A 26,418-nucleotide genomic window follows, 5' to 3' on the forward strand; every position below is an offset into this window, starting at 1 on the left:
GTCAGCGGGAATATCTCCATTAACTTCCGTGGACATTGAATCAGGCCTACAGAGAAAGGTCTGTATAATAAAGATGAATTGGTGAGAAAGGACCATTTCAATATCATGCATTCCTCTGTTAACATCCAACTCATTAGTAAGAACATTATAATCCATTTTTTCAAATGTTTTGTTGAGAAGTGTACAGAGATTCTACTGCATTTGTCCCATGATTATTACAACTACGCCAGCTAAAACTTGACACATTCTTGTGATGCTCCATTTGGGACATTTTGAAAAGCTCTGATAATGCATACAGTAAAAAGTCTGGTTTATCCTTTTTTGGTGTGCAGGTGAAGGCTAGAGAGCTGGCGAGGTGATTGAATTAAGGGAAAGGGTTTCTTTTTGTCTGTAAACTTATGTATTCTTGAATGTGAGTGAGTGAGAGATTCTTAGAGTGCTCCTGGCAAGAAAATTCCAGGTTGAGGCTGAAATGCCATATTTACTTACATAACCCAGGCTTGATATTTTTGTGGATACCACCTCTTCTATTTCTAGTCTTTTTGTGATGGAATTTTCTAATGTGCCAGTCGCCTAACTTCCTTTGACTTTCAGTGGGTGTTGGATACCTAGCTCCCATAAGCAATTCTGGAAATCCCCCACCCCTTTACACCCACTCATCTCTCTAGTAAATCTGTGCTTTCAGAATTGCAAAACAAGTCAGACAAAACAGAAATTGCAAGGTTTTTGGTACTCATTTTATAGTTTATCAACAAAGATATCTATTTTCTGCTGTGGGAAAGGAAAAAGAGAGAAGGGGGAAGGTGGCCCTTTGGGACTTTGGCCACTCCTAATGGCATTGGGGTCATGTTTCTTTAGCAAGAATGAAGATTCTTTTTTGTAGGCTACAGTGTTCCATACAGAGATGCAATGATTTAATATGAAAAAGAGCTTTTGTCTGTTTTTAACCAGGCTCATAATATTACTTAGATGTCAGCTTGTAAGTATGAACAATTGCAGCTGTCATTTCTGCATCACGTGCTAAACTTCTTCACGGGGGCAATGCTGTTTTTCCATTCTTCATAGAATTAAGGGGAAAAAACTTTTTCCCAACCAAGGAAAGAAAAGTCTGGCAAATCTGAACAGAGTGAAATACAGTTTCTGTCAGTGATCCTCTGAACTGTTCTTATTACAGTTGAAATTACAGGCCATAGTGCGGTGTTGGACAAGATATTCCACATGGACTCCCTATCTGCACATTTCTTTTCAAGTGCCTATAAATCAGAAAGTGTTGCTTTGTATGGCACATTAGTTTTTAAAAACTTGATGTATACCTAAGGGGGAAAAATGAATTAATGAAGAAAATTCCTGTACATGATGCAATTGTTCAGTATTTAACGGAGCACATGTTGCTTTAAAATGCCCCGAGTACCCTGTTCCTCTTGTCAGCACTTTAAATTGTCCCCCTTAATTTAGACAGCACAATTTTCTCCTTTCTTGGAGCAGCGTGAGTATGAATTCTTCGGTGCTGGAATCAGCAAGATCTCAAGATAATTTTTAAAGGGAGGATAAGGAAATATTTATATTTTTTTCAGCTGGCGAAGCCATGTGCTTTATAAGAGAGGAAAGGTATGGGTCTTGGATGTGTTGATATCAGTCTTCTGAAAGGAAATGCAGAGTACAGTAATTCATTGTCTTAGATTGGGTGGGTGCTTGCATATCCTTGTTAAAATATAAGAGAATTTTAACAGCTTTTTCCAGTGTATGGTGGGACTCTAAACAGTATTGAAAGTACTTGGAAGAAGGCGGCACATCATTCATGTAGACTCAATAATATGATTGACATTCTGGTTAATTACTAAGAAATTTTGCAAGTTTTGAGCTATTAATTGCAAACCACTAATGCTAATGAAACATCCAAGTTGAGAAACCAAGCACTCAAGACAGAAAATTCCAAAAGTTAAGGTTTGCTTTGCTTTATGTTAGCCATGTTTCATGGACTTTACACCAGTATTTGTTAATAACAAACGGTCCATCAAAGTTAACATTTGATAATGCCGACTTTAGGTTGTTAGGTCCCTCAACCTTAATGCTATGTTAAGAGCAGCATTTTTGTAGCCTTTCATTTATTTAATGGACTAAAAGACAATTTCTGAGCTGTTCTGCTTCCAGAATATGCCTCAGTTCCTCCCCACTCTGAGTCCTATAAGCACAGACTGTTCAGAACTGAAGTCGCCAAGTTACACAGACCCATCCTTGCTGGCTTTTAATTACCAATTTTAAATGATCCTAACATATTGAAATGGCAAACAATTTAATACAATGATATCATCAAAGCAAACCACTTTTGAGGATTCAGCCACATTTCAATTACGCAGGGGAAAAAAATGAGTGTATCTATCATCCTTCTTCCCCATAAACAAAAATGTTCATAGCTCAGACAGCTAAACAAACTTTCCTGAAAGTTCCCACTTGAGCTGAGACCATATGTGGAAAACTTCTGAAGCAACTGAAGGTGGACGATTAAAATGTAGTTAAGTTTCAAACTTGGGACTGTAGTAAGAGCAGTATGCTCTAGTCTCATTACTTAATGTAGGTTGTCTATTTGGTGTTTAAAATGACGGTTACACAAAAAAGCAAAAGTTATACCTGCCCAGTCAAAAAATGATGGTGAAAGGCTTCTGGTAGCACATCCATTATTTGTCACGAGAGACAGATGCTGTCTCCTTAATATAGATTTCTCCGCACTGGAACTAATGTTCATGGAGGGTGCAACATCGTCTCGTGTTGAATGTTTGCTTAGCATGCTCAGTGTCTGCTTAACATGCTCTGTTCAGTTTCACTAAGAAATACCATTTTAAGAAGTTCAGCTCTATTAACAACTAATCTTGGCCTGTGATGAAGAATACAAGTTTTTCAAATTGATGAATAGAAACAAAATTTTAACTGGTAATTTTTTTTTTTAGTTGATGTGATCAAGTATGATATTAAACTCCTAATTGAAAAAGCTTTTACCTTAAACCATAACACAAGTTATTACAGTAAAAATGAGAAGTTTGTTTAGCATTAGGATTCTTGGAGCCATCGAGTTAAAACACTGTGTAATTGTTAAAGTACTGGGAAAGAAAACAGTCTCCCCACCTCTAATTCTTAAAAAAGCAAAATGGATTTGTTATGGTCCAGCAATATTACAGAAATGTTAGACCAGCACTTAACATATCCTCTCAGCCTAGTGTTCTAGAAAACACCTCTTGTTTATGTCTCTTAAACACGGGTGGGGTTGAGTAAAACTTGCGTTGAGAGGGTGTCCAAAATGAGTGTGGGGACATTTTTGCAGAAATGGATTAAAACAACTCACTAAACATTAAAGGATGTGAAAAGTCCCCAAAGTGGCCAGGGTATATAATGGGGTATGATAGGCTGGTCCAGTATGACTAACAGAAGAATGCGGCAGTCATGGGGCAAAAATCCCAGTGACTTTCATAGGGACAAGATTACACCAAAGTAGTCAGATAGGGCTTAAAAGACAGGGTAATGGCACTGGACTATATTTCTGGTTGATGGAGTGAGATACTGAAGCCCTTTTCTCATTGTCCCCACCTTTGTTTTTGTTTTATCTGTTTGAGTGGTATAGGGAAAAGGATGGACGGGGATGGTGTTCCTCGCCTCCGTTGCCAGAAGCTGAGAGTGGGTGATGGGATGGATCACTTGATGATTACCTGTTTTGTTCATTCCCTCTGAGACACCTGGCATTGGCCACTGTTGGAAGACAGGATACTGGGCTAGATGGACCTTTGTTCTGACCCAATATGGCTGGTCTTATGTTCTTATTGAACCTCTACTACAACTTCCTGGCTGAATTCTGAAACAAAATGTTTTTTTTCCACTTTTTGTTGTAGTTCCTTTCTCCTATACTAACCAGCAACAGCTGTTATGGCTAGCCTTATCGGTCCACCAGTCAAGGAGGAGACAAATTTCTGTCAGTCAGCTAGGCTAGAAGTTTGAGCACTGAAGTGAAGGAGAAGGAGCAGCTTTGTTTGGCATCATCATGGAGACTACCGTTTTTTTTAAAAGATACGTAATATCAGGATTTGATTATTTAATTTAGGTGGAAGGTGATGCTCATTTTAAAGGTGGGGAAAATGGAAACATAGGGAAATTGAGACGTACCTAAAGTTGTGCAGACTGATATAGAACATAGGTCTTATTCCGCTTGCTGTGCTATAATCATTAGAGCTGGTGCTTCCTCCTATATTTTCTTCCTCTTGACTTTTATGACCTGCAGATACTTCTCTGACACTTCATTGCTGATTTTTCCAGTGAAGGGTCTAATTTTGGGTAGTTGTAATTGTCCTTTGTGCCACCAACACTGTTGGAAGCATCACAGTGGGGAAGGAGGGACATGTGGCCTTTCTGGAGAAATGTGCCTGGGTGGTGAAAGTGGGTGAGGGTGCTCCACTTAGATAACATATGTAGTGCCTATTGCTAAATGTGATAGTTAATTAAATTTTCAGGTCACCTTTCATCAGTTTAAGCAGCAAAGTGTCCTGTGGCACCTTATAGACTAACAGACGTATTGGAGCATGAGCTTTTGAGGGTAAATACCCACTTCGTCGGATGCACCCAACAAAGTTGGTGTTCACCCATGAAAGCTCATGCTCCAATACGTCTGTTAGTCTATAAGGTGCCACAGGACTCTTTGCTGCTTTTACAGATCCAGACTAATACGGCTATCCCTCTGATACTTTTCATGAGTTTATTTGCATTATGCTTTTACAATTGATTTGTGCATCGGAACATATAATTTTGCTTTTTAAACTACTGAGGGAAGGAGTCATAAATATCTATTGCTACTGGTTACACTGTTGCTGTCCTCGAAGGGATGAGAAATTTATATTAGCCTTTAATTTGCAATAAAGAAGTCATGCCTGTAAGGCTTGCATCAGTATTATGGTATTGAATTATCAGGATCATGTTAAAATGAGTAAGGCATAGTACACTTTATTTCTCTAATTTGTTGAAAATTTAAAACCATGCCTGTGTGCACAGTTTTTCTCGTCTCCTGTGCTTTGGTTTCTGTTCGGCATGGCTTAACAAGATTTCCCAGGTTTTTTTGGTGTTTAAATACCTAACTAATACTAAGAAGATGAAGGATAAAGGCCATAACTAATTGTTTTCAGTAATACCTTTTGTTGTTCTTAATCTATATTGTATATGGGAAATGCAAATTCCATTTTTAGATGATCCTCACTACAACATTTAGTAAATATTCACTGTTGATGTTTGTAGGCAAAAACCCATGTCTAAGTTAATTGAGAAAATCAGTACAGCAGGGCATATTTTATCTCTGTGTTCAGTACAAGGATTTGTCTACAAGTTTTTAAAGAATACTGTTCTTTTTTTAAGCTAAAGATCCCGTCCCATTCTTTTACTATTCATTTCAAGCTTCTGTGATAGAAATATTCTTGTTAAATATCCTTACCGTGAAAGCAAAGGAATCCCAGACCTATAGTTTTGCTATTTTTTGACAAATTAGAAATATCTAAGATATTAAATTTTAAAAAATAATATGAGTAAAATTTATTGTCCATGAAATAGCTCTCAAATATCCTGTAAGTAGCATACAGACTTTCCAAGCTAGGTATGCAAAATTATTCTCATGCCTCTGTATGCCCAATTTATACAACAGATACCTGTTAGGAATTGATCCTGCCAATTGAATGGTAGCCCGTAATATAGACTGAATCCAAATACTTTGCTGTACTATCTATTCAGTTAACAGAATGTTTTTACCAATCCATATTTTTTCAAAATATTTGTATAAAATTTCCATTGTGTTTTGTAATAGTTGTAGGCAGGATGTGTTGATGATTCTTCCCTGGAATGAACAGAAGCATCGGGAAGAGGACTGGTGTGAAAACCCACAGTGCAAGTAGGTATAGAGAAAGTGGGTGGGTGGGTGGGTGGGTTTAAAAAGAACACTTTGAGAGGTTGCCAAAATAAGGTTGATGGAATGCATGACTAAAGTATTTGTCTTTACTATTTATGCCTAAATTGGTAAACAATTAAAAGCTCATGTAGCAAAAATATATTCAAAACAACAACACTATGCTAATGCAGTGTTAAACCTGACATTTTAATTACATAAAAGTAGAGAAACTATGAGTTCAGGGACTCATAACAATTAACTCTTCATCTTTGTGCTCATGGGTTTGTAAGTAACTTTAATGGTATGTGTCACAGCCTCAGATGAGCTTCCCTTGCTGGAAGCTCACCAGGCTGCTGTGTTTGGAGCCACTGGGCCAGTGTCTGGATAGGCTTCAGTCAGTTTTTGGCTCTTCGTTTGACCACTTACTGAGTGCTGACTCACTATCTGATATCACTTTTGGAAGTGGGACCCTGTGGCCTAGCTGCCTCAGGACCAGTGTTAGCCTCCACCCAGGGTATTTCTATTTTTAGCATGCCCTTTTGCAGACTTCCACCCTAGTGGGCACCCTGGTTTATACTTAACCCCTTCAGGGACACTTGATAGTTGTAGGAAATAGACTTTGCAAAAGGATTTCTAAAGCAATTACTCTTCACTTTAGACAGCCTAAGAGATTTACTGATCCATGCGAAATAAGGAAATCTGTACAAAATTCCCTGTGTCACTTTGCTCACTACTCTTGAGCATTCTTAGGATTTGCATTCTGATTCTGGTCGCTTCTTCCTCTCTAAAATGGCTGTGAGAGAACCTTTCTTCTATAGATTTCCAGTTCCCTCTGTCAGAGGGATCCCTGGTTGGGTTCAAAACTCCTGTAAAGCGATCTGTCTCTTGCTTGGTGGTTCCTAGTTGGAGTCCAGACTTGAAAAATTGGTAGCCAGCTCTTTGTCCAAGAGTACTTCCATTTATATGGACAGTCATCAAGGTTTAATTACCCTCCATTGTTAGCTGTCTGCTAGGTGCAAGAATTTCTCCTGGGTGTTCCAGCTCAATATGCAGGCTGCAGGTTCAAAATGGTGCTCAGTGAGCAAAATGTTGTTTATAGTTTGATACGATTTCAAACAGAATTCATAAGTTTTACACAGACAGGTCTCCCAAACTGTTTTACAGTGCTTTTGACTTGTTTACATTGCACTATTTCCTTAAGTCTGGGTGAACAAGTGTGGTGTTTTGTATTGCTACATTTTATTCTGTGATCATCATATAATGAAAAACAAAAACCTTATTATGCAGATGTACCGGAGACTGCTATGGGAAGTTGAACTTTCTGATGTGTGCAAATTGTGTCAGCATCATTGTTTTGTTTTTGTGTGTGTGTGGGGGAGAATCCAGGATGAGTTCTCCCTGAGTAATGTTTCCTGGTTTTATCATACAGCATCTTTATAGGGAGTAGTGATTATTTTAAAAATGGCTTTTAAATCAATGTATTTGCTCTATTTGAAAGTTCTTACTGCTTGCTTCTCAGTTTAGTACAAATGCTTATTACTGCTAGTATTTAATGTTTAGTTCAGAGCTTTGTATGAACACATTAGCTGTTGGTGTCAGGCCTTGTCTATGCTACAGGGAAAATTTGATCTAAGCTATGCGATTTGAGTTACGTTACGTTATGTTAATTGCGTAACTCAAATCAGCGTAGCTTAGATCTTCTTACTGCAGGGTCCACATTATGCAATGTTGATGGGAAACGCTCTTCTCGTTCTAGTGGAGTACAGGAGTCGATGGGAGAGCGATCTGTGGTCAGTTTAGTGGGTCTTCACTAGACCCACTAAATCGACTGCCAATGCATTGATCACCACTCATCGATCCCTCGGTAAGTGTAGGCAAGCCCTCAGTCTTAGTGCATCTGTATATACCTTTGTAACTTTTTGTCTGCTCTTCTCAGAATGATATTTGAACGAGTTCTTCAAGATGAAGATGAATTCTTGTATGAAGCACAACCTGAGTTATTAAAGTACAGAACTACTAAGCTTTCGATAGACCTGGTTTCTGACTGGTATTGGAATAGGGCACAGGAGATTGAGAACTATGCTATGCAGGTAAGAACAGCAGCACAGAAATAGTAATTGTTGGCATAGATTCGAAGCTAATTACGCTGTGTCAAAAGTAGGCAATATCAAACCATCTGAACTGAGTATTGGTAGTGATTGCAGACACTGATGTAAAATGCTGGCCTATTGAGGTCATTGGGGCGTTTGCCATGGAATTAAGTATGGATTCACAGATTTTTATTTTTCATATGTGCACATATAGGGAAAGAAAACTACTTTGCTGCCAAATAATAATTTTAGATGACCCCAAATTGCTCTCTCAATTTTAGAGTGTGTTTCCTGAATTCAGTCCTGTTTAAGGTTTACTCAGCTCAATTGTGATCGATTCATAGGGGTGAATGGAGGAGTAAATTTCCTTCGGCCTATCTGTACCTGGGCTCTAGAAAATAGCAAAACTTTCCCAGCCGTAAAGTGCATTTTCCCTGTGCTACATATTTTATGTTCATGTTTTTTAAACGAAGAAGTATTGAATAGTGAGCGGCTTAATCAGGCAACTCAACTGGGATGTCCGGCCAACTTGCTGTATGAATTTGGGCAAGTCATGCAGCCTGTCTGTGCCCTAGTTTCCCCACATCTTGAAAATGTGTAAAGCACTTTGAGATCCTTGGATGAATGGTGCCATGAGACTGGAAGGTGTTACTATTAATGTTATGACATGCTCTTTCCCTGACTGTAGTTTTGAGAATCCTCTGTGGAATGTCAGAGATAATTACAGTTCACTTATGGTTTAACAACATAGAGATGTTTAAAATACTCCTGTGGCTATTAATTAGTAATTTTAAGTATTTCATTTTACAGATCAACCTGAGTTCTTATTTCTTTATATTCCTGAGTTAATTGATCCTCCCAGTTTCATAGATGTTTCATAAAATGCTTAATCTTTCCAGATACCCTCATTGTAGACCCTCTCTTTTAATGACTAAAATAACAGTAAAAGATAATGTTGCTAGTGACTCCAGCGTGGGGGAGTAGGGGGAGGGATAGCTCAGTGGTTTGAGCATTGGCTTGCTAAGCCCAGGGTTGTGAGTTCAGTCCTTGAGTAGGCCACTTAGGAATCAGGGGCAAAATAATTACTTGGTCCTGCTAGTGAAGGCAGAGAGCTGGACTCAATGACCCTTCAGAGTCCCTTCCAGTTCTAGGATTAAAAAAAATAATAAAAATTATTATAAATAAATAATAATTTAAAAACTTTAGTTGCCTACAGAATTAAAATCCTTAACTAATAAAAAGATTCATCTCCCCTTGCATTTTAAGAAAGATAAAAGATATAGGGAATATTTTTCTTAGTGCCCAGAAATGCCTTTGGAAATAATTTACATTGGGCTCGAAAAATGTTATGATGGTTGGTTGTATCCAGTGAGGTTTTCCTATAATACACAGCTCTCTGTGTTACACTGGAGCACAGTTTCATTTAATGTGTCAGTAATGTAATTGATTTTTGGAAGTTTGTTTTTAGTTCAGTAAGAATTTGCAAAGGCGACAGATTCACAGATGATACTAGATGATACAGAAAAGACACAGATTAGAATTAATATTCAGAAAATATGTGGGTGTACTATTAAAAACAAAATGCAGTATTATTACTATTTGTCAAGTTTTTGTCTGATTTTTTTTTCTGTACTCAACTTCTGTACTTTAACTCATTTACTTGCAGTCATCTGCCTTTTAGTAACATTTCATCTGCCTGTGTATCCATCACATTTTGATATCATCTGTAGAGTGTTTGTACTAATAAATCTCCTGTATTTTTTAATCTCACACCCTCATTTCCAAACACCTCCTTTCAGTATTCGAAAGCTAGTTGACTGTATCTTTTTATTGGCCTTTTCACCATTCTTATCTAAGATGTTTCCTAGCTGCTGTGCTTATGAGGAATAAGCTAGTTAGCAGAGATGAGGTGCAAATATTTTGTTTCTATGTCATAATCTCTCCACTAGTTGCGAGTGCTGGTTGTCCTCCTTTTGCTAATCCATGTTAGGCAGCTGAAGTCTTGCTGCCATATAACTCTGTTCACTCAGCAGGAGATGGCTTCTGCAAGACTTGGGGGGAAATTATGGTACTTTTGGTTTGTAACTTGTTTGGGAATCCTTTAGTTCTTCCATTTTATTTCCCTGCCTGCCACTCCTCTCCCCTCCTCCCCCCTCCCAAAAAAAAAGGAAAGGAAAAGAAAAGAAAAAGAAAGAAAAATAAAACAAACGACCAGCAATATACGTGCAGTCTCAAACAGTAGCAAAGCCAGGAAATGTGCATCCTATTAAGGACAAAAAGGTGCTGCTTTATGAAGCTTCTCTCCCAGCTTCTGCAGACTATGTAACCTGCTCACAGCCTACTGAACAATGACTGACTGAAAGGGATTCATTCTCTCAGGCTGGATTGAGCCTCCCACTGTTCCCAGGACTCCAGTCTTCTCCCAAGAGCACTGCTATGCTATGCAGATACTTGTCAAAGCAGACAACTGTCGGTAGGAAATGAAATCACTCCCTATTCAAAATTTTCTCTGGGGTCAGTGCAAAAGGGCAAGATCTAGGAAAAGTGTGAGTGTTTCTTTTAATGTGTTAAATGGGTTGTCATTAACTTGGGGGAAACAACTGGTATTCTTTCTGCCTTGTAGGAGGAGTCACTTCAGTTTAGTGGGCATCACTTTTATGGTTGATCCCTACCCCCCAACTTCTCTCAGGTGTGGATTAAAGGCTAGCCTCTCCTATCCTAACTCTTCAAAAACAGAGCAGGCCCTTACTCAGATGAGTCAATGGCTCCCTTTAAAAGGTGTGTGTTGGGGATGAAGTGAGGGTGAAGTCTAAGGAAAAACAGAAAAGCTCAAAATCATTGCTAGCTGTCATCCATGTCCTAAGTTCCTCTTCGATAAAGAGGGAGAATTGTCTGAATTAGATCGTGAGGAAAAAAAAAGAACCTGACCTTTTGGAAATGTATTTTCCACTTTGATAGGATGTGCAGAGCAATAATCACAATTTAGGTCATAAAACTTATAAAAAAGGAAAGGGAAGTATGTACCACCAAAAGATTAATCGTAAGCTGCTGTATTATTGCCCACATAATTTTAAGATTTTGTAAGGTCCATGCCAGAGCTGGCTGACTAAAATTCAAGAAGCTTTTTTTAATTCTGTAAGATTAATGACCTCCAGCACTTCCCTAGCTCAAATATCTAATGTGGATGCAGTTGTGGCCTCCCTACCCAAGGATTGTTTTTAATATGGAGATATACCTATCTCATAGAACTGGCAGGGACCTTGAAAGGTCATCGAGTCCAGTCCCCTGCCTTCACTAGCAGGACCAAGTACTGTCCCTGACAGATTTTTGCCCCAGATCCCTAAATGGCCCCCTCAAGGATTCACAACCCTGGGTTTAGCAGGCCAATGCTCAAACCACTGAGCTATCCCTTCCCCATACTGAGCTATCCCTCCTCCCTAAGGATAGGGTAGTTCCCTTGGAGTATTTTCTCCCGAAAGATTGTGGGACGGGAAAATACAAGGTACCCACCACAAGGATTCTGAAGCATTAGCAGTAGCTGTGAAAGCTTCTTTAACAACCACATGCTTTGTCCAGGCAGCAGTGTCCTGATGCAGTGACCCAAAGAATACAGACCAATTAAACAGGGAATATTTTTTCTCTATTTTAAAGAAAATATCCCTAGTTGTACCTTTTATGTCTGATTCCTGTAGTCTCTGAACTTTCTAGTAAGAGCAATGACACCTAATTCAGTGACCATGACACTATTTAGGGAACTGGGCTAAAAGTCTGTCTGGGGATTGGTCCTGCTTTGAGCAGTGGGTTGTACTAGATGACCTCTTTAGGTCCCTTCCAACCCTGATATTCTATGATTCTATGATACTCTGGCTCAGACCCTGGATTGCTGAGACTAATGAAGTCCTTTGTAAGTATGTGTGGGAAAGGACAGGGAACTCTCACTTCCAAACCCTTCAGTAACACCAAGGAGATTTCAAACCACAGAGACAAAGATGATGCCATTGTTTTTAAAACCTCATCTGGCTCTTTAGTGACTACTCCTACCTGGAAAAAAATATTGGAAAAACAGTATCTGAGGGACCAGATAGGACTAGTTCAGGTATTGATTACCAAAAAGAAACAATCAGGTAACAACATAATTTTTTTTTCTTATTTTCAGGTGGACTGTGCTCTGTCCCTGGTTAGACTTGGTATGGAGAGGAACATTCCTGGTCTGCAGGTGCTTTGTGATAACCTGGTTACTCTGGAGATGCTGATTTATGAGACTGGATGTGATCTAACCCTAACCTTGAAAGATCTGCAGGAGATGACAGATAGTGAAAAACTAAGACTGTTAATGTTGAATGTACGTATTTTTGAAAATGCATTAGGTAGATTGTTGAGCCTAAATGATTTCCATGCTTATATAGACTCCTTGCATGTGTAACATAACAATGCTCTTCAGCTAGAGGTGTTTCCCTGTCACATTTCCATTTATTATCCATCCATATCCCAAACAGCAATGGCACTAGATTTGTTTCTTTTTTTAATAATGTGGAAATGGTATTTTTGGAAAACAGTGGAACCATTTTGGCTCATTTAAAAAATAAAATGAAACAACCCTTCCCCCACCTTCCCGCACCCCCAACTTTTGGGCAGAGGCTAAGCCTGAATAATTTCAGACTGTGCAAGCCATGATTGACTGAAAACGGGAATACAGTAAAAATGCCTTAAGTATGACTATTGCTACTGTTCAAGTTAAGAGCACTTTTTTAAGATGTCAAAGTGGAAATTTCCAGAGGCAGGTATAAATATGCAAGTAAGAATCAGGGTAGAGATAACGAGGTTAGTTCAATCAGGGAGGATGAGGCCCTCTTCTAGCAGTTGAGGTGTGAACACCAAAGGAGGAGAAACTGCTTTTATAGTTGGCTAGCCATTCACAGTCTTTGTTTAATCCTGAACTGATGGTGTCAAATTTGCAGATGAACTGAAGCTCAGCAGTTTCTCTTTGAAGTCTGGTCCTGAAGTTTTTTTGCTATAGGATGGCTACCTTTAAATCTGCTACTGTGTGTCCAGGGAGATTGAAGTGTTCTCCTACAGATTTTTTTTATATTGCCATTCCTAATATCTGATTTGTGTCCATTTATCCTTTACATCCATCTTTTTTACACAATTTGTATTGTAGGAGGAAACTGATAGTGAACCCAATATGTAGTTTGCCTTAATATTTGCTATTACAAAAAGTTTCTTGGTTTTTTTTTTTAATTATTTTGAAGCACTTCCGATGTGTGCAGCATGCCTTTGAAATTCAGCAGGGGGAATGTCCTTAGGCGAGAGAAGTGCCTTTTCTTTGTCCCATGAAATTCTGTTCAGGTTCTGCTGAGACATACAGTATTGAAAATCACTATTTATTTTCTCTTGCTTGAATTCCTTGGGAAACTTTTGGCAGCCTGCCAAAATAATTTAATATGAATATGGTAAGGCTGGGCTCATGCCACCACCAAAGCAGCAGTGGGATGGGACGTTGCACTGGGAATGCCTAGTATGAAGGTCATCTGTAGTCAAGGAGACTGAGGAATGAGAGAGCTGAGCTTTTCTATAAGACTCCCTTACACTCAATATCCCCTCCCTCCCATCTTGGATGACAGTCTTCTCCTGCTGCCAGTTAGTTTAATTAATTCTGTAGTTTAAGTGGTAGGAGTCTGCTGCAAGCTCAGGCTTCAAACAGTGCTGATGATGCATGATGAGGGCAGTTTATTACTGTTGCACATAATAAAATTTGTTTTTACCTTTTTCATTTTTTATCATTCTGTTTTCATTTGTTTTAACTTCTTACACTTTCTAGTCTTCTGATGAAAGATATGTGAAGAACGTTTATCAGTGGATGGTCCCATTTCTACATCGCTGTGAAAATCAGTCCCCTGGTCTTGCAAACACACTTTTTAGGGAGTATTTAGTAAGCTTAGCAAAGGAAGACCTGAAATTCCCTCTGAAGATCTTTCTAAATTCAAAACCAGATGTAAGTACAGATTCATAGTTGTTTTATTTATTGGCTTATTTGAAAACTATAATTTTATCATGCAGAACTGGATTCATAAGTAAGGTTTGTTTGTTTCACGATCCGTTTTAGAGGTTGACTTGGTCTTTTTTTTCTTCCTTTTTCACTGAACATTTGTCATGCAGATATGAAAATATGTTCCCTAAACAAGGTCAAAACAGAATTTCTAGTGTATGGTTAAACCATAATTCTTGATCAGGATGTCAAAAGATAGTAGGGATTCTTCTGAATGATGCATTACCAAAAAATGACAAACTTCATTTTCTGAACATGGCTAAATATTTTGTTTGTTTGAAGCCTCTTAAAATATTTTTCTGAGTACTTCTATCTGGTGCCTTTCCCTGAAGAATTTTACCAGCTTTCATTTTTTTTGCCACTAAGAGTGTTGGTAAGAAGTATTTCTTTGCCTCATTAATGAGGGGAAAAAAGCAGTGATATTGATCACTGTAGATAAAAATGCTGAAATTCATATCTCAGTAAGTTGCTACTATTCTCATAAGAAAGTAGAAGGACCACAATAGAACTTTAATAAAATAAGCTGTATCCCTTTCTATTCATCTTTTGTATCCATTATTTAAACTACCTCTTTCCAGTAGCTAGATCAAAATGTGTGTAGTTAGATATTTTAAATTTACATTCACCCACAGCCCTTGTCAGTTCATATAAAGTTCATTTATCTGTGTAATTATTTATTTAGATTTCTAAAACATACATAGCAGAAAGGTCCAGCTTAAATCCTGAGATTCCCTTCCTGTGTTTTAAGTGCACAATCAATAACCACACCAACACACACACTTCCTGCAGTCACACTCTGGCTGCCAAGGTAAATTCTACCCCCACTACCTCTCCTCGTAGATAGAGGAGTCTCCCATCTTCTTTTGGAAGGAGAGAAGACTCCCTGCTGCCCCTACTTGAAATGGATGTTGGGGCATAGGTCCACAAGGGGTAAAACCATGGGAGTCCAATGTCACGCTGTGCCTCAGGGCCCATGTTGCCTTAATCAGGATCTGATTCAAATTAAAGTAATGGAAGAAATATTTTGATCAAATAAATCATTAAATATCTAGAAGGCAACAGAACTATGCATAATAAACAGCAAGGTTTTATAAATCTTGTTAGACAAACATGCCTGATAGTTTTCACCACAGTAATAGATTTGGACTCTAGTAAAATACTGAATACTGTATTTCATGAAATCTTAATTGGAACATTGACGTTGTCTTGGATGCTTGTGTGTGGATTGACCTTTTGTCTAAAAATGGAAAGCAAGAGACAGTGAAAGATAGCAGTATGCCAAGTTCGAGTTGGAAGCCACCAATATTGTTTCTTGGATCAGTGGTATGTGACATCTTCATTAATGATATAGAAAATGGAAGAATCAGCAAATTAATATAATTGCTATGATAACAAAACATCAATACAGCTAATTCTCACTTCAGATACAGATTTTAAGTTGCTTCTGATGGCTGTAGTCCCATATGGATGAGATCAATATTTGAGTTACTTTAAATCTGATCCAAAAACTTGATACTCTGGTGATTCAATTTGTAGTTTATAATGTAATATTTGAAAAGATGCAACTGCAGCAAAGTTCATGTCCCAATCCTGAACTGTTATATCAGGGATCAGCAACCTTTTGGCACACGGCCTGTCAGGGAAAACCGCTGGTGGTCTGGGATGGTTTGTTTACCTGCAGAATCCGCAGGTTTGGCCAATCACAGCTTCCACTGGCTGCAGTTGGCTGTTTCAGGCAATGGGAGCTGCAGGAAGTGGCATGGGCTGTGCTGGCTGCTGCTTCCCGCAGCCCCCATTGGACTGAAACAGTGAACTGTGGCCAGTGGAGCTGCAATCGGCCGAACCCGTGGACGCTGCAGGTAAACAAACAATCCCGGCCCGCCAGCAGAGTTCCCTGACAGGCCATGTGCCAAAGGTTGCCGATTGGTGTTTCATTTGCAGAGCAATAACCTCTTTGCTCAAAAGAGGGTGTCAACAGTCGCTTCGTATATCTCACAAAAATGATATTTATAGAATAGTTCTGCAGATGAATTAACTGCGCATTTAGGAGCAAATCAAAATTGCAAGTGAAATTGTATTTCATATGCTGGCCTAGTAAACACAAGTTTTGGCCCTCTTTCCCCCAACTGATCATTTATCTAACTACCTACTTTTGATGTGTGGTTCTACTCTGGAAAAGTGTTGCTAAAAATGATGACGACTTAATCAGCAGGTCTGCTCCTTGTGTCTTCAGGCATATCTTATTGTTTAACAGACGCAACTAACTTTTTACTGCTTGTCCGTGTCTGCTCTGCAGAGTTAGAAGTGAGAGAGCCAGATGATGTTCCTCCTTGTGCATCATCAATGGAAGCGTTTACTCATTTCCACTTGCTTACTTCCATACAGCCTCACTGGAAACATTGGGTTTGCACAGTTCAAGTGAGAGCAGAATTTGGCCTGCAGGAACTTTTTGTTATTGGTGGTGGTACATGAGAAATAAAGTACTAAGGGATATGGGACTTTGAAAATCTTTTTCAGGGTTGGCTGACTCTACTCCTATGGAAGTCAGTGGTAGTTTTACTATTGACTTCAATAGGAGTAGGGTTAGACTGACACTGAGTATTTTTGAAAATTTCACCCTAAATGCTTAATATTTTATCTATTGTGATGGAAGCACAGTACAATTGTCAAGTTATGACTATTCTGATAAAATATCAAGAATTTCTCACTACTACGTAGTCATCCACTGTGACAGGCTTATGAGCCGTCACTTTCTGAGTAACCTTTCCCCACTATCTCTCTCCTTCCTCAGAGTTAAGTTGAAGGACTTAAATACTCACATATGTTATCCTATATAGATAGGTCCAGGAAATCAATGGGTAATGGGAAATAGAAGAACTGCGTGGCTTACAAACCTTTTTTTGTGTGTAGTCTGTGCTGAAAACTTTCTCAAATTCTCCCATCACGGTTCTACTAAAAAACGGAGCTGTACCACTGATAGTTTGTAAGTAATTACATCCTTACTGAAAGACACACTGTTGCAAAAGAACTTATTTTTCCCATAATACACCCTTGTATCACTCTTCTCCGTATCACATCCTGCATTTACAGTAGTGTGAGATCTTGTGTAGATTGGCATCCACTGTTACTGACCCAAGCAGCACAAGTTGACGTGATGGTAAAAACACTGGCAGTTGATCTACATTCAAGGTACCCACAAAATGTGGGCCCGGTACAGAGAAAAATAACACAACATTGTTAGTGGAGGAGAGGAGTCCTTTTGCAACAGTGAATAACTGGTCTTTCTACAAGCATGGAAACTTTTAAAGGGTTCTTCAGTAAAATATAAAATAATCTGGCAATGTAAGGCTGTACTTCAGCTGTTGTATTTAGAGCTATATGAATTATTGTAGTGTGTCTATACAGTTTCAAATACAGTTTGAGATTCATGAATCATAAATTGATATAATTGTTAGAAGCACCTCATTTTTCTGCTGCATGCAGTAGTGGGTTGTGTGGTGGATGGGCTGTACACAATAACTGCAGCATTTTACAGTATTGATGCTGTTAATGTGCAAATGAAGTAAATTCTTTTGAAGTGCGTAAATAATGGTTTCAAGCATCTAACATTTTTTAAATAATCTGCCTGTTTAAAATATTTGCTTTTTCAAAATTAAATAGGATTCAGTTGCAAGTATCTTGCTCTTTCAGACAAGTTCAGTATGCAGAGGATACAGATTAGCTTTTGTTGCATTTTCTGTATTTACAAAAGATATTTCACAGAGAATTATTAAAGATCCAGAGAGCCTCTAATTAAAAAGAAATCACTAGATTGGTTTTATAGTTGTACTTGCACTAGTTAAGATTGTATTGACAGTAACACTGGAATATGGAAAAACTGACTGTAAATGGAAAAAATGTTCCAACATACAGCAAAATATATTCTGTTTTTGATAGTGTCAGCAAAAAATAATTCCTGATCAGGACAAGCTGATGAGTATGGCACTGGAATGTATCTATAGTTGCGACCGAGATGACCAACTCTCCCTTTGTTATGATATTTTGGAATGCCTTCCACAAAGAGGATATGGGTGAGCATACATATGTGGTTATATGCAGATGTTTTTAGAACGCATTAAATATAGTTTTGAATTATCTTTAATATTCCCTGAGATGACATTCCTTTCTCCTGCGGAAATAATTAAAATAAATTAAAAGCTAAAGTATGTAATGTAATTGGTGTAGTACCTATCTTAATTGAACTCTTTGAGCCTATAATTCATATTTGTTAAACTTTTTTTTTTAAACAAATTATCTAAATCAAAAGGTCAAAATCAGACAGTCCAGGCCATGCCCACTCCCCCAGGCCTTTGTGTCAGGCAGAGGTGGGAGAGTCCCTGAGCTCGAGCTGCAGCCCAAGCCCAAATGTCTACACTGCAGTTAAACAGCCCCTTAGCCGAAGCCACGCAAGCTCTGGTCAGCTGGCACGGGCCAGCCATGGGTGTTTAATTGTAGTGTAGACATACCCTCGAAGTACATTTCCCAGACCTGAAGAAGAGCTCTGTGTAAGCTCGAAAGCTTGTCTCTTTCATCAACAGAAGTTGGTCCAGCAAAAGATACTACCTTGCCCACCTTGTCTTTCTAATAACATGGCTATGTACAGCATTGATGCTCATAAGCATTCATGCCAGCATGAAACAGGCCCTCCTACAGAGGAACTTCACCATGACAGACAACATTTCTGGAGAAAATGGATGAAAGACTGACTAACAGGAGAAGCCCTAGGCTACCTGGTATTGTTCTGGGTCCATTGCCAATCTCCCAACCTCCACACTTGGGAAGGTCACACTTGGAAAAGTGGAGGTGGATGGATGGGAGGGAGTTCAAGGGGAAGGTGTCAGGTAAGAAGTGAGCTGGTATTTCTAGGGGTGGGTTCAGTGTTGTCTGGTATTACCCACAAGTTCTTGGCCTTCCTTCTTCCAGAAGCCAACAGTTTTAAACCTTCCTGTGCAAGCTGTAGCATCCTCTGGGTTTTGAAAGGTTCCAGAATGAATATTTAACTTTTTGGTGTTTATTTCCATGTCGATAATGTGTTATAGCAGCAATAACTGCATCATGCATTTAACAGTGTTTTGTTTTGTTTTTTAAACCTTCACAGCCCAGAAACAGACATAACTAAAACTCTTCATGACAAGGTAGATGAACTAGAACAAATTCTCAGGTAAAAACCATTTACCACATCAACAGTTCATTTTGTTTTATTGGAGGAATAGTACAAGAATGTACAGGTTACCATGGCATAGGGTCATAGGTCATATCCAAACCCTTCACTACACATCTAGAGGAAAAATACTTTCTGAATGTTGAGCTCTTCTACAATATTAGGGTTGTAACTTTCTTCCTACAAAAATATTTCAACCATTACTGTCCCAAATCAAATACCAAAGCTAGGATTGTAAGGGATGAGAATGGAGTGCTGAACCGCTTCCGTACTTGTGGAACATCAGTCAGAGTATCTGTAGTGTGTACAAAAGGGTTTAGGCCAAGTCTAAGCATCTAAGCCAGTGGTCCCAAAGCTTTTTACCTTGTGCTCCCCATTACTCCTGTCTGTGCTGCCCACACCCCTCAGAGCTGGGGCCAGGAGCGGGGCCATGGCTCTGGGAAGGGGAAGACGTGGACAGGAGTAAGGGGGCTGAGGCTGGGGCCATAACTGGGGGAAAGGAGTGGAGCCTCGGCTCAGAGCGGGATCCCTGGGCACGGGGTCGGTAGCCCCCGCCGGAAGTGGAGCCCCGGGCGCGGGGCTGGCAGCCAGGGCTGGGGCCAGGAGTGGTGCTCCCTTTCTGTCCTCCATGGGGACTGGCCCAGGCCCCAGCAGTGTCCCCCTGAACCTTCTAGGGAGCATGCCCCACAGATCGAGGACCTCTCCTCTAAGCCAAGTTTCAAATGCTTGAGTATTTATAGGAAGAGAAACATAACAAAAATGACTAGGAGAGGTTAGTGTAAGAAAGGAAGTAACGAGGGTTGTTTTTTTTGTTTGTTTGTTTTTCTGGTTTCCAATGGTATTGTCGTAATGTCAGCTCCCTGTAGCTTAGGAAAAGTTTGTATGGTCTGATAATCAGAACTTTCAAATTTTATAATTATGCTTATAGGTTTGTATAATGCTTATAGGTTGTATAAAATTCAAGAAAATATGAGATAGTTTACAACATTCTTCCTTGAAATAATATTAGACTCGGTTGGTTGGTTGGTTTATCACTAAAACAGCTGGTGGTTGGAGAATAACGTTTCTTCCTGGATATGTATAGATTATCTGAATAGTTTGAAATTGAAAATAGTTTGTTCATTTCAGAAGGAACTGGCTGAAAATATTGCTGTTAGCTGTCAGTGTGGTATATTTACTGAAAGTGTTCTTTGTTTGAAGGAGGGACAATACTCATGTGGTTATGGCACTAGTTTGGGATTTGGGAGATGTGAGTTCAATTTCTGGCTCTGCCACAGACTTTGTTTATGACTTTGGCAAAGTCACATACTCTCTCAACCTCAGTTGAGCTCCTCATCTGTAAGGTCCCTACTAATATTACCTTCCTCCCACCTTCTGTCTAACTTCTCTGTTGAGGTTGTAAGCTCTTTGGGGGAGAGACTCTCACTGTATGTGTATGTGCAGTGCTTTGCACAATGGAATTCTGTTCTTGTTTGAAGCCTCTAGGCCATTGTTTCTCAACAACTGGTCTGTCCCTGAGATCTCCCTGACAGTTTAGGAAGCCCTGGTTCCAGGTATCAAAAAGGTTGAGAAACACTGCTTTAGGCAATATTATGATACAAATAATGATGATCTAATGCAGGACAAAATGGCAAGATGCTAAATGATTTATACTGTATATTTTTTAGTGTATCTGAAATTTTGGAGAAGCATGGACTTCAGAAACCTGTATCATTTGTAAAAGATACGCAGAACAGCCCAGAGCAAGCAGAGAAGCTTATGATTAGACTGACCAGGCACACAGGACGCAAGTGAGTATTGACAGTGTTGGTCAGCTTAGAATGTTAATGTTCAGAGAATGCACGTTTTCACCTTTATACACCAATATGATGGTACTTTTTACTCTTAGCCTTAATACAATATCCATAAAACAAACTTGTTAACGTGAAATTGAACATTGACTATAAGTACTTCACTGCTTTTTGTTGTTGCTTAAAATACTACCTCTTGCAAGAATATTGTAGACTGATTTCGGTATCATTGTTCTGTTCAGTTAAGCAAGCTTAAAAGGCATATTGGCAGAGAAAATACTTCCAGTGTATGTACTTTAAAAATGAACAATAAAACTAATTTACTGGAAATAAAGTCCTTTAAAACTAATTCTGTTCTACAGAAAGTGCAGAATTTATGAAATAGCATCTTTTAGAATTTTTAGGGTTTTTTTGGCTTCACATGATTTTCTTATGAGCTTTTGTATCAGTAATTTTAATTCAGGTATTTAGCAATAATTGAATCTGCCATTTCTTCTTTTAGTGATTTTTTTTATTTGGAAAATACTCTTATTTTTCATGTTACATCTTACTGTAGCTAAGTTATTGTACACCTTTCATTGAGAACAGAGAAATCAGATTGCTGAAGTCTTGAGAAAAAGCAGCATTTTGTGTTTGTTGTAATTACTACTTCTCTTACTAAGAAAATCTCCATCAGCTTTGATGGGTAGTGTATAGCTGGTGCATGTTGAAAGCCTTCTTAAGAGTTTTTTAAAATAGCTCGGAAAGACCAAATCAGTGTCCCTCCTAAAGTAAGATGGTGCTGTAGAAGAAAAGTACCTCTCATCTGTATAGATCCTTGGCTCTTGGACCCCCATGTCTTACTACCTTACCTATTAGGGTCAGATGCTCGGTTAAATACTTTAAATATCAAGAATATAGAGAAAATGCTAACATCAGTGTCAATTCACAATCAAAAAGCAGTCTGGCAAATAGTGAACCAATAGACAGCTTAGTAGAATCTTGCCTTCTAAACTCCTCCCACCAAATTAAAATAACATTTAAATAAAAATAATAATGCTGTCTCCACTGGTTGCAGGCAACGTATATCATGCTTTTTGGTAGCTTGCATTAAATTTACTGCAATAATCCAAAGTTGACGGCTCAGAATTATGATTACCCAACTTTTTTGGGTGCTGTTAGAAATAGCTCAACAAATAGCTCCTCACTGGTGGATTTTGTGAATGCTTACTTGAAAAAAAAAATGTGGTATGTCGGGTCACAGATGGAACTCTAGCATCATCTCCCTTTGTTCTTTCTTTAGCTAACATCCCATTAAGGGGGACAATAAATATTGATATATTTTTTTCTATTTATTTAGGCAGCCACCAGTCAGTGAGATGCACTGGAAAGGGTTACTGCAGGATATGTTGGATATGCAGCAGAATGTCTACACGTGCTTAGAGCCAGACACTTGCTATGAGGTGATTTCTGCCCACTCCTCTATTTTTATTCTACAAATCAATATCCGAATAAATTGTCTCACTTTGTACTGCTGTTCTCATTTGTGTTACTGAGATTGACACGAGTAAATATTCACATGCTGTACTGAAATATTACCTGCTGTCTGTGAACTCTACCATTGAAACCAGCGTAGTAGAAGTTTCTGTTAGGGAGTTCCTTTGATACATTTCATCTGCAGTCCATGTAGTCTCCTGTCAGTCCCTCAGCATGAGGTTCTATTCATTTAACTCAAAAGACTGAACTACTTGAGGAATATAAGGCCTGGTCTACACTAGGACTTTAATTCGAATTTAGCAGCGTTAATTCGAACTAACCGCTCAACCGTCCACACCAGGAAGCCATTTAATTCGAACTAGAGGGCTCTTTAGTTCGAATTTGGTACTCCACCCCGACAGGTGGAGTAACGCTAAATTCGACATGGCTAGCTCGAATTAGGCTAGGTGTGGATGCAAATCGAACTTAGTAGCTCCGGGAGCTATCCCACAGTGCACCACTCTGTTGACGCTCTGGACAGCAGTCGGAGCTTGGATTCTCTGACCAGCCACACAGGAAATGACCCGGGAAAATTTGAATTCATTTTCCTGTCTGGGCACTTTGAATCTGACGTCCTGGCTGGACATCGGGGCGAGCTCCGCAGCACCTGCAACGATGCAGAGCTCTCCAGCAGAGGAGTCCGGCCAATCCAAGAATAGAAAGAGGTCCCCAGCATGGACAGACCGGAAAGTCCTGGATCTGATCGGTGTGTGGGGCGAGGAGTCTGTGCTGTCGGAGCTGCGCTCCAGCAAGCGGAATGCAAAGACCTTCGAGAAGGTCTCCAAAGCAATGATAGAGAAAGGATACAGCCGGGATGCAATGCCGTGCCGCGTGAAAATCAAGGACCTGAGACAAGGCTACCAAAAAGTCAGAGCGGCAAACGGACGCTCCGGAGCCCAGCCCCAGACATGCCGCTTCTACGAGGCACTGCATGCCATTCTAGGTGGGTCTGCCACCACTGCCCCACCAGTGACCGTGGACTCAGTGGATGGCATAGTGAACCTGGACAGTTCCTCCTCGATGTTCGCCGATGGGGAAGATGAGGAAGGGTCTGTGGAGGACGGCGCAGGCGACAGCGAACACAAAACCGCTTTCCCTGACAGCCAGGATCTCTTCATCACCCTCACAGAGATCCCCTACCAACCCTCCCCGGCCGTTAACCCGGACTCTGAATCAGGGGAAGGATCAGGCGGTAAGTGCTATAAACATGTAAACTTTTATTTTTTATAAAACAGGTATAAAAAAATAGAAATGCTATATATAAAATTTTCAATGAAAAACTATATGAAAAGTAGGTCCACACATATAGGGATTGAACAATAATCCTCCAGGGACAATTCAAGAAAGGTCTCATTTAGGTCCTCGAAAAGCCTCCGCAGGAGGTTCCTGGGGAGAGGTGCCTTGTTGGGTGCTCCGTGGAAGCACACTCTTCTGCGCCAGGACATCCTTATGTAGATGGGAATCATCGCCTCCACAAGCATGGCCGCATATGGTCCTGGTCTCTGCAGGGCTTCCCTTAGCATCCGCTCTTTGTGACTCCGAGGGACCCGCATCAGGGTGATCTCGTTCATGAAATGCTGCATCTAATTAGGGCAATTAGTGTATTGTTACTGTTGTGAATGGTTGACTTTTACTTTGCATAACAATGACCCTCGCTTAACAGCCACGTGTTGTAGGCCACATAGGAAAAGCATACATTGATCTTTCCCGTGCACTGGTGGGAGTGGCTGGAAAAGGGTCAGAGTATATGATTTCCAGATTGCCTTTAGCGGGAGGGCACAGCTATCCATTAACTGATAAGCAGAATGTACTGTAAGGCTTACCAGGACTGTCTGCTAGACGGATTCAGCTGTCTCTCCCCACTTGTCCGCTCTCCTGTGCAATGCTGCAGCCAATGAGAGCGTATTCCGAAATCTCGAACTTGTCCTGAGATCTCGTGAGACTTGTTGCCCTGTATGGTCTTGTTCAGAGAAACTGACTAGACTGTGTTCACTGTTCGCAAACATGTATCTGTTCAAGGAAATCAGTTACTTTTCCCATCACACAGCTTCGGCTCTTTCCCGGACTGCCCCGGCATCCCCCTCGCGGAGGCTGGCGCAGATTAGGCGGCGAAAGAAAAAGACTAGGGACGAGATGTTTGCGGAACTGATGGCCTGCTCCAGAGCCGAGGCGGCAGAGCAGAGACACTGGAGGGAGACCCTATGTCAACAGCATCGCACACACATCGAACGGGAGGATAGCTGGCGGCAGGAAGACCAGCAGGCGAATCAAACGCTGCTTGGCCTAATGAGGGAGCAAACGGACACGCTCCGGCGCCTTGTTGATGTTCTGCAGGACCGCAGGCAGGAGGACAGAGCCCCCCTGCAGTGTATCTGCAACCGCCCTCCCCCGCCAAGAAGTCCTGCCCCCCCTCACCCAAAAGTACAAAGATGGAGGGGCGGTAGGGGCCGTGAGAACTGTCACTGCACCACTGCATAGCGCTAATGTACCACACACCTCTCACGCTATACATTTGTAGAAGTGCTTCCCTTACAGGCTCACCCAGTCCCAAATCCAAGTTTCATCCCCCCACTGTGTATTAGATTATTAAAAGCTGTTTGCTGTTATTCACTGTTTCGGTCACGTCTTTCATGTCAGAGGATTTTTTTGTGTATGGGGGGGGAGGGGATTTATAATTGCACGGTATAGCCTACATTACCAGGGTACAGACTTGGGGGCATGATCAACTGCAGGGCACACACACACTGCAGTCAGTAGGCACCAGGGTCACTCTGTGTGGTGTATGCTGCCCCGGGTCATTCTGTGATGTGTATGCTTGTCCAGGGTCCTAGCGCCTGCCACCCCCTTAATGTTAAGGCATGCTGCCCTTACCATGCACTTCCACCGTAGCACCGAGCCTCTCCGCTGCCCTGAGCCCCAACAAGAGCCCTCATCCATGGACAGATACTCACCCTTCCCCCACACCCCTCACCCCTTCCTACGCCCAAACCCGCAGCCCACTGCCGTCATCCAAACCCCTATCCAAAGAAGGCACCACTCGCCCCTTCCTGCAAACCCACCCCTTCCTGCAATCCCTCCCCTTCATGCACAACCACTTGCAACCGTCCCCCACCCCAGAGACCTATGTAGGAGCAGGAGGATGTCATTCCTCTATGGAACAAGCGGTCTGTACATCAGTGCACACCGTGCCCAGCACAGTATGCGTCCATGTTTCAACACCTGAACAGAAATGCAAAGTAAAACAAAGATTTATTAATAATGAGTGTAACAATTAATTTGCTTTAAAACGTGCTTTGGAAGTGGGGGAAACTTGGAGAACGGGGTATGTAACCGCAGATCGAAATCGACACATACAGACACAGGCCCAGGGTCAGTTTCTCTTGAAAGCAAGTGGAGAGTCATAGGTTACCCTGCTCTCCGAGGAAACTTGCTTTCAAAGCCTCCCGGATACACAGCGCTTCCCGCTGGGATATTCTCTCGGCACGGATGTCTGGCTGAGCGTAAACTGCAGCCAGGCGATTTGCCTCAACCTCCCATCCAGACAAAAAGGTCTCGCCCTTGCTCTCACAGAGATTGTGTAGCACACAGCAAGCAGCAATAACTACGGGGATATTCTTTTTGCTGATGTCCGAGCGAGTCAGTAAGCTCCGCCATCTCCCCTTGAGACGTCCGAAAGCACACTCCACCACCATTCTGCACTTGCTCAGCCGGTAGTTGAAGAGTTCCTTCTCTCTGTCCAAGGCGCCTGTATAGGGCTTCATGAGCCAGGGCATTAGCGGGTAGGCTGGGTCCCCGAGGATCACTGTAGGCATCTGCACATCCCCAACCGTTAGTTTGTGGTCCGGGAAGAAAGTACCTGCCTGGAG

General features: G+C 40.6%; 1 protein-coding gene across 1 annotated transcript in view; it reads left to right on the forward strand.

Annotated features, from left to right (window-relative positions):
* Positions 1–26,418, forward strand: part of NBAS (NBAS subunit of NRZ tethering complex) — a 363,078-nt gene that overhangs the window by 88,666 nt on the left and 247,994 nt on the right. Inside the window, exons 22-29 of the mRNA XM_045011210.1 lie at positions 5,828–5,911; positions 7,845–7,998; positions 12,155–12,340; positions 13,820–13,993; positions 17,984–18,117; positions 19,185–19,247; positions 20,915–21,037; positions 22,377–22,479. Coding sequence (XP_044867145.1) covers positions 5,828–5,911; positions 7,845–7,998; positions 12,155–12,340; positions 13,820–13,993; positions 17,984–18,117; positions 19,185–19,247; positions 20,915–21,037; positions 22,377–22,479 — 1,021 coding nt within the window. The remainder of the gene's footprint in view (positions 1–5,827; positions 5,912–7,844; positions 7,999–12,154; positions 12,341–13,819; positions 13,994–17,983; positions 18,118–19,184; positions 19,248–20,914; positions 21,038–22,376; positions 22,480–26,418) is intronic.

Source organism: Mauremys mutica, chromosome 3 (assembly GCF_020497125.1).
Source record: "Mauremys mutica isolate MM-2020 ecotype Southern chromosome 3, ASM2049712v1, whole genome shotgun sequence".
NCBI lineage: Eukaryota > Metazoa > Chordata > Testudines > Geoemydidae > Mauremys > Mauremys mutica.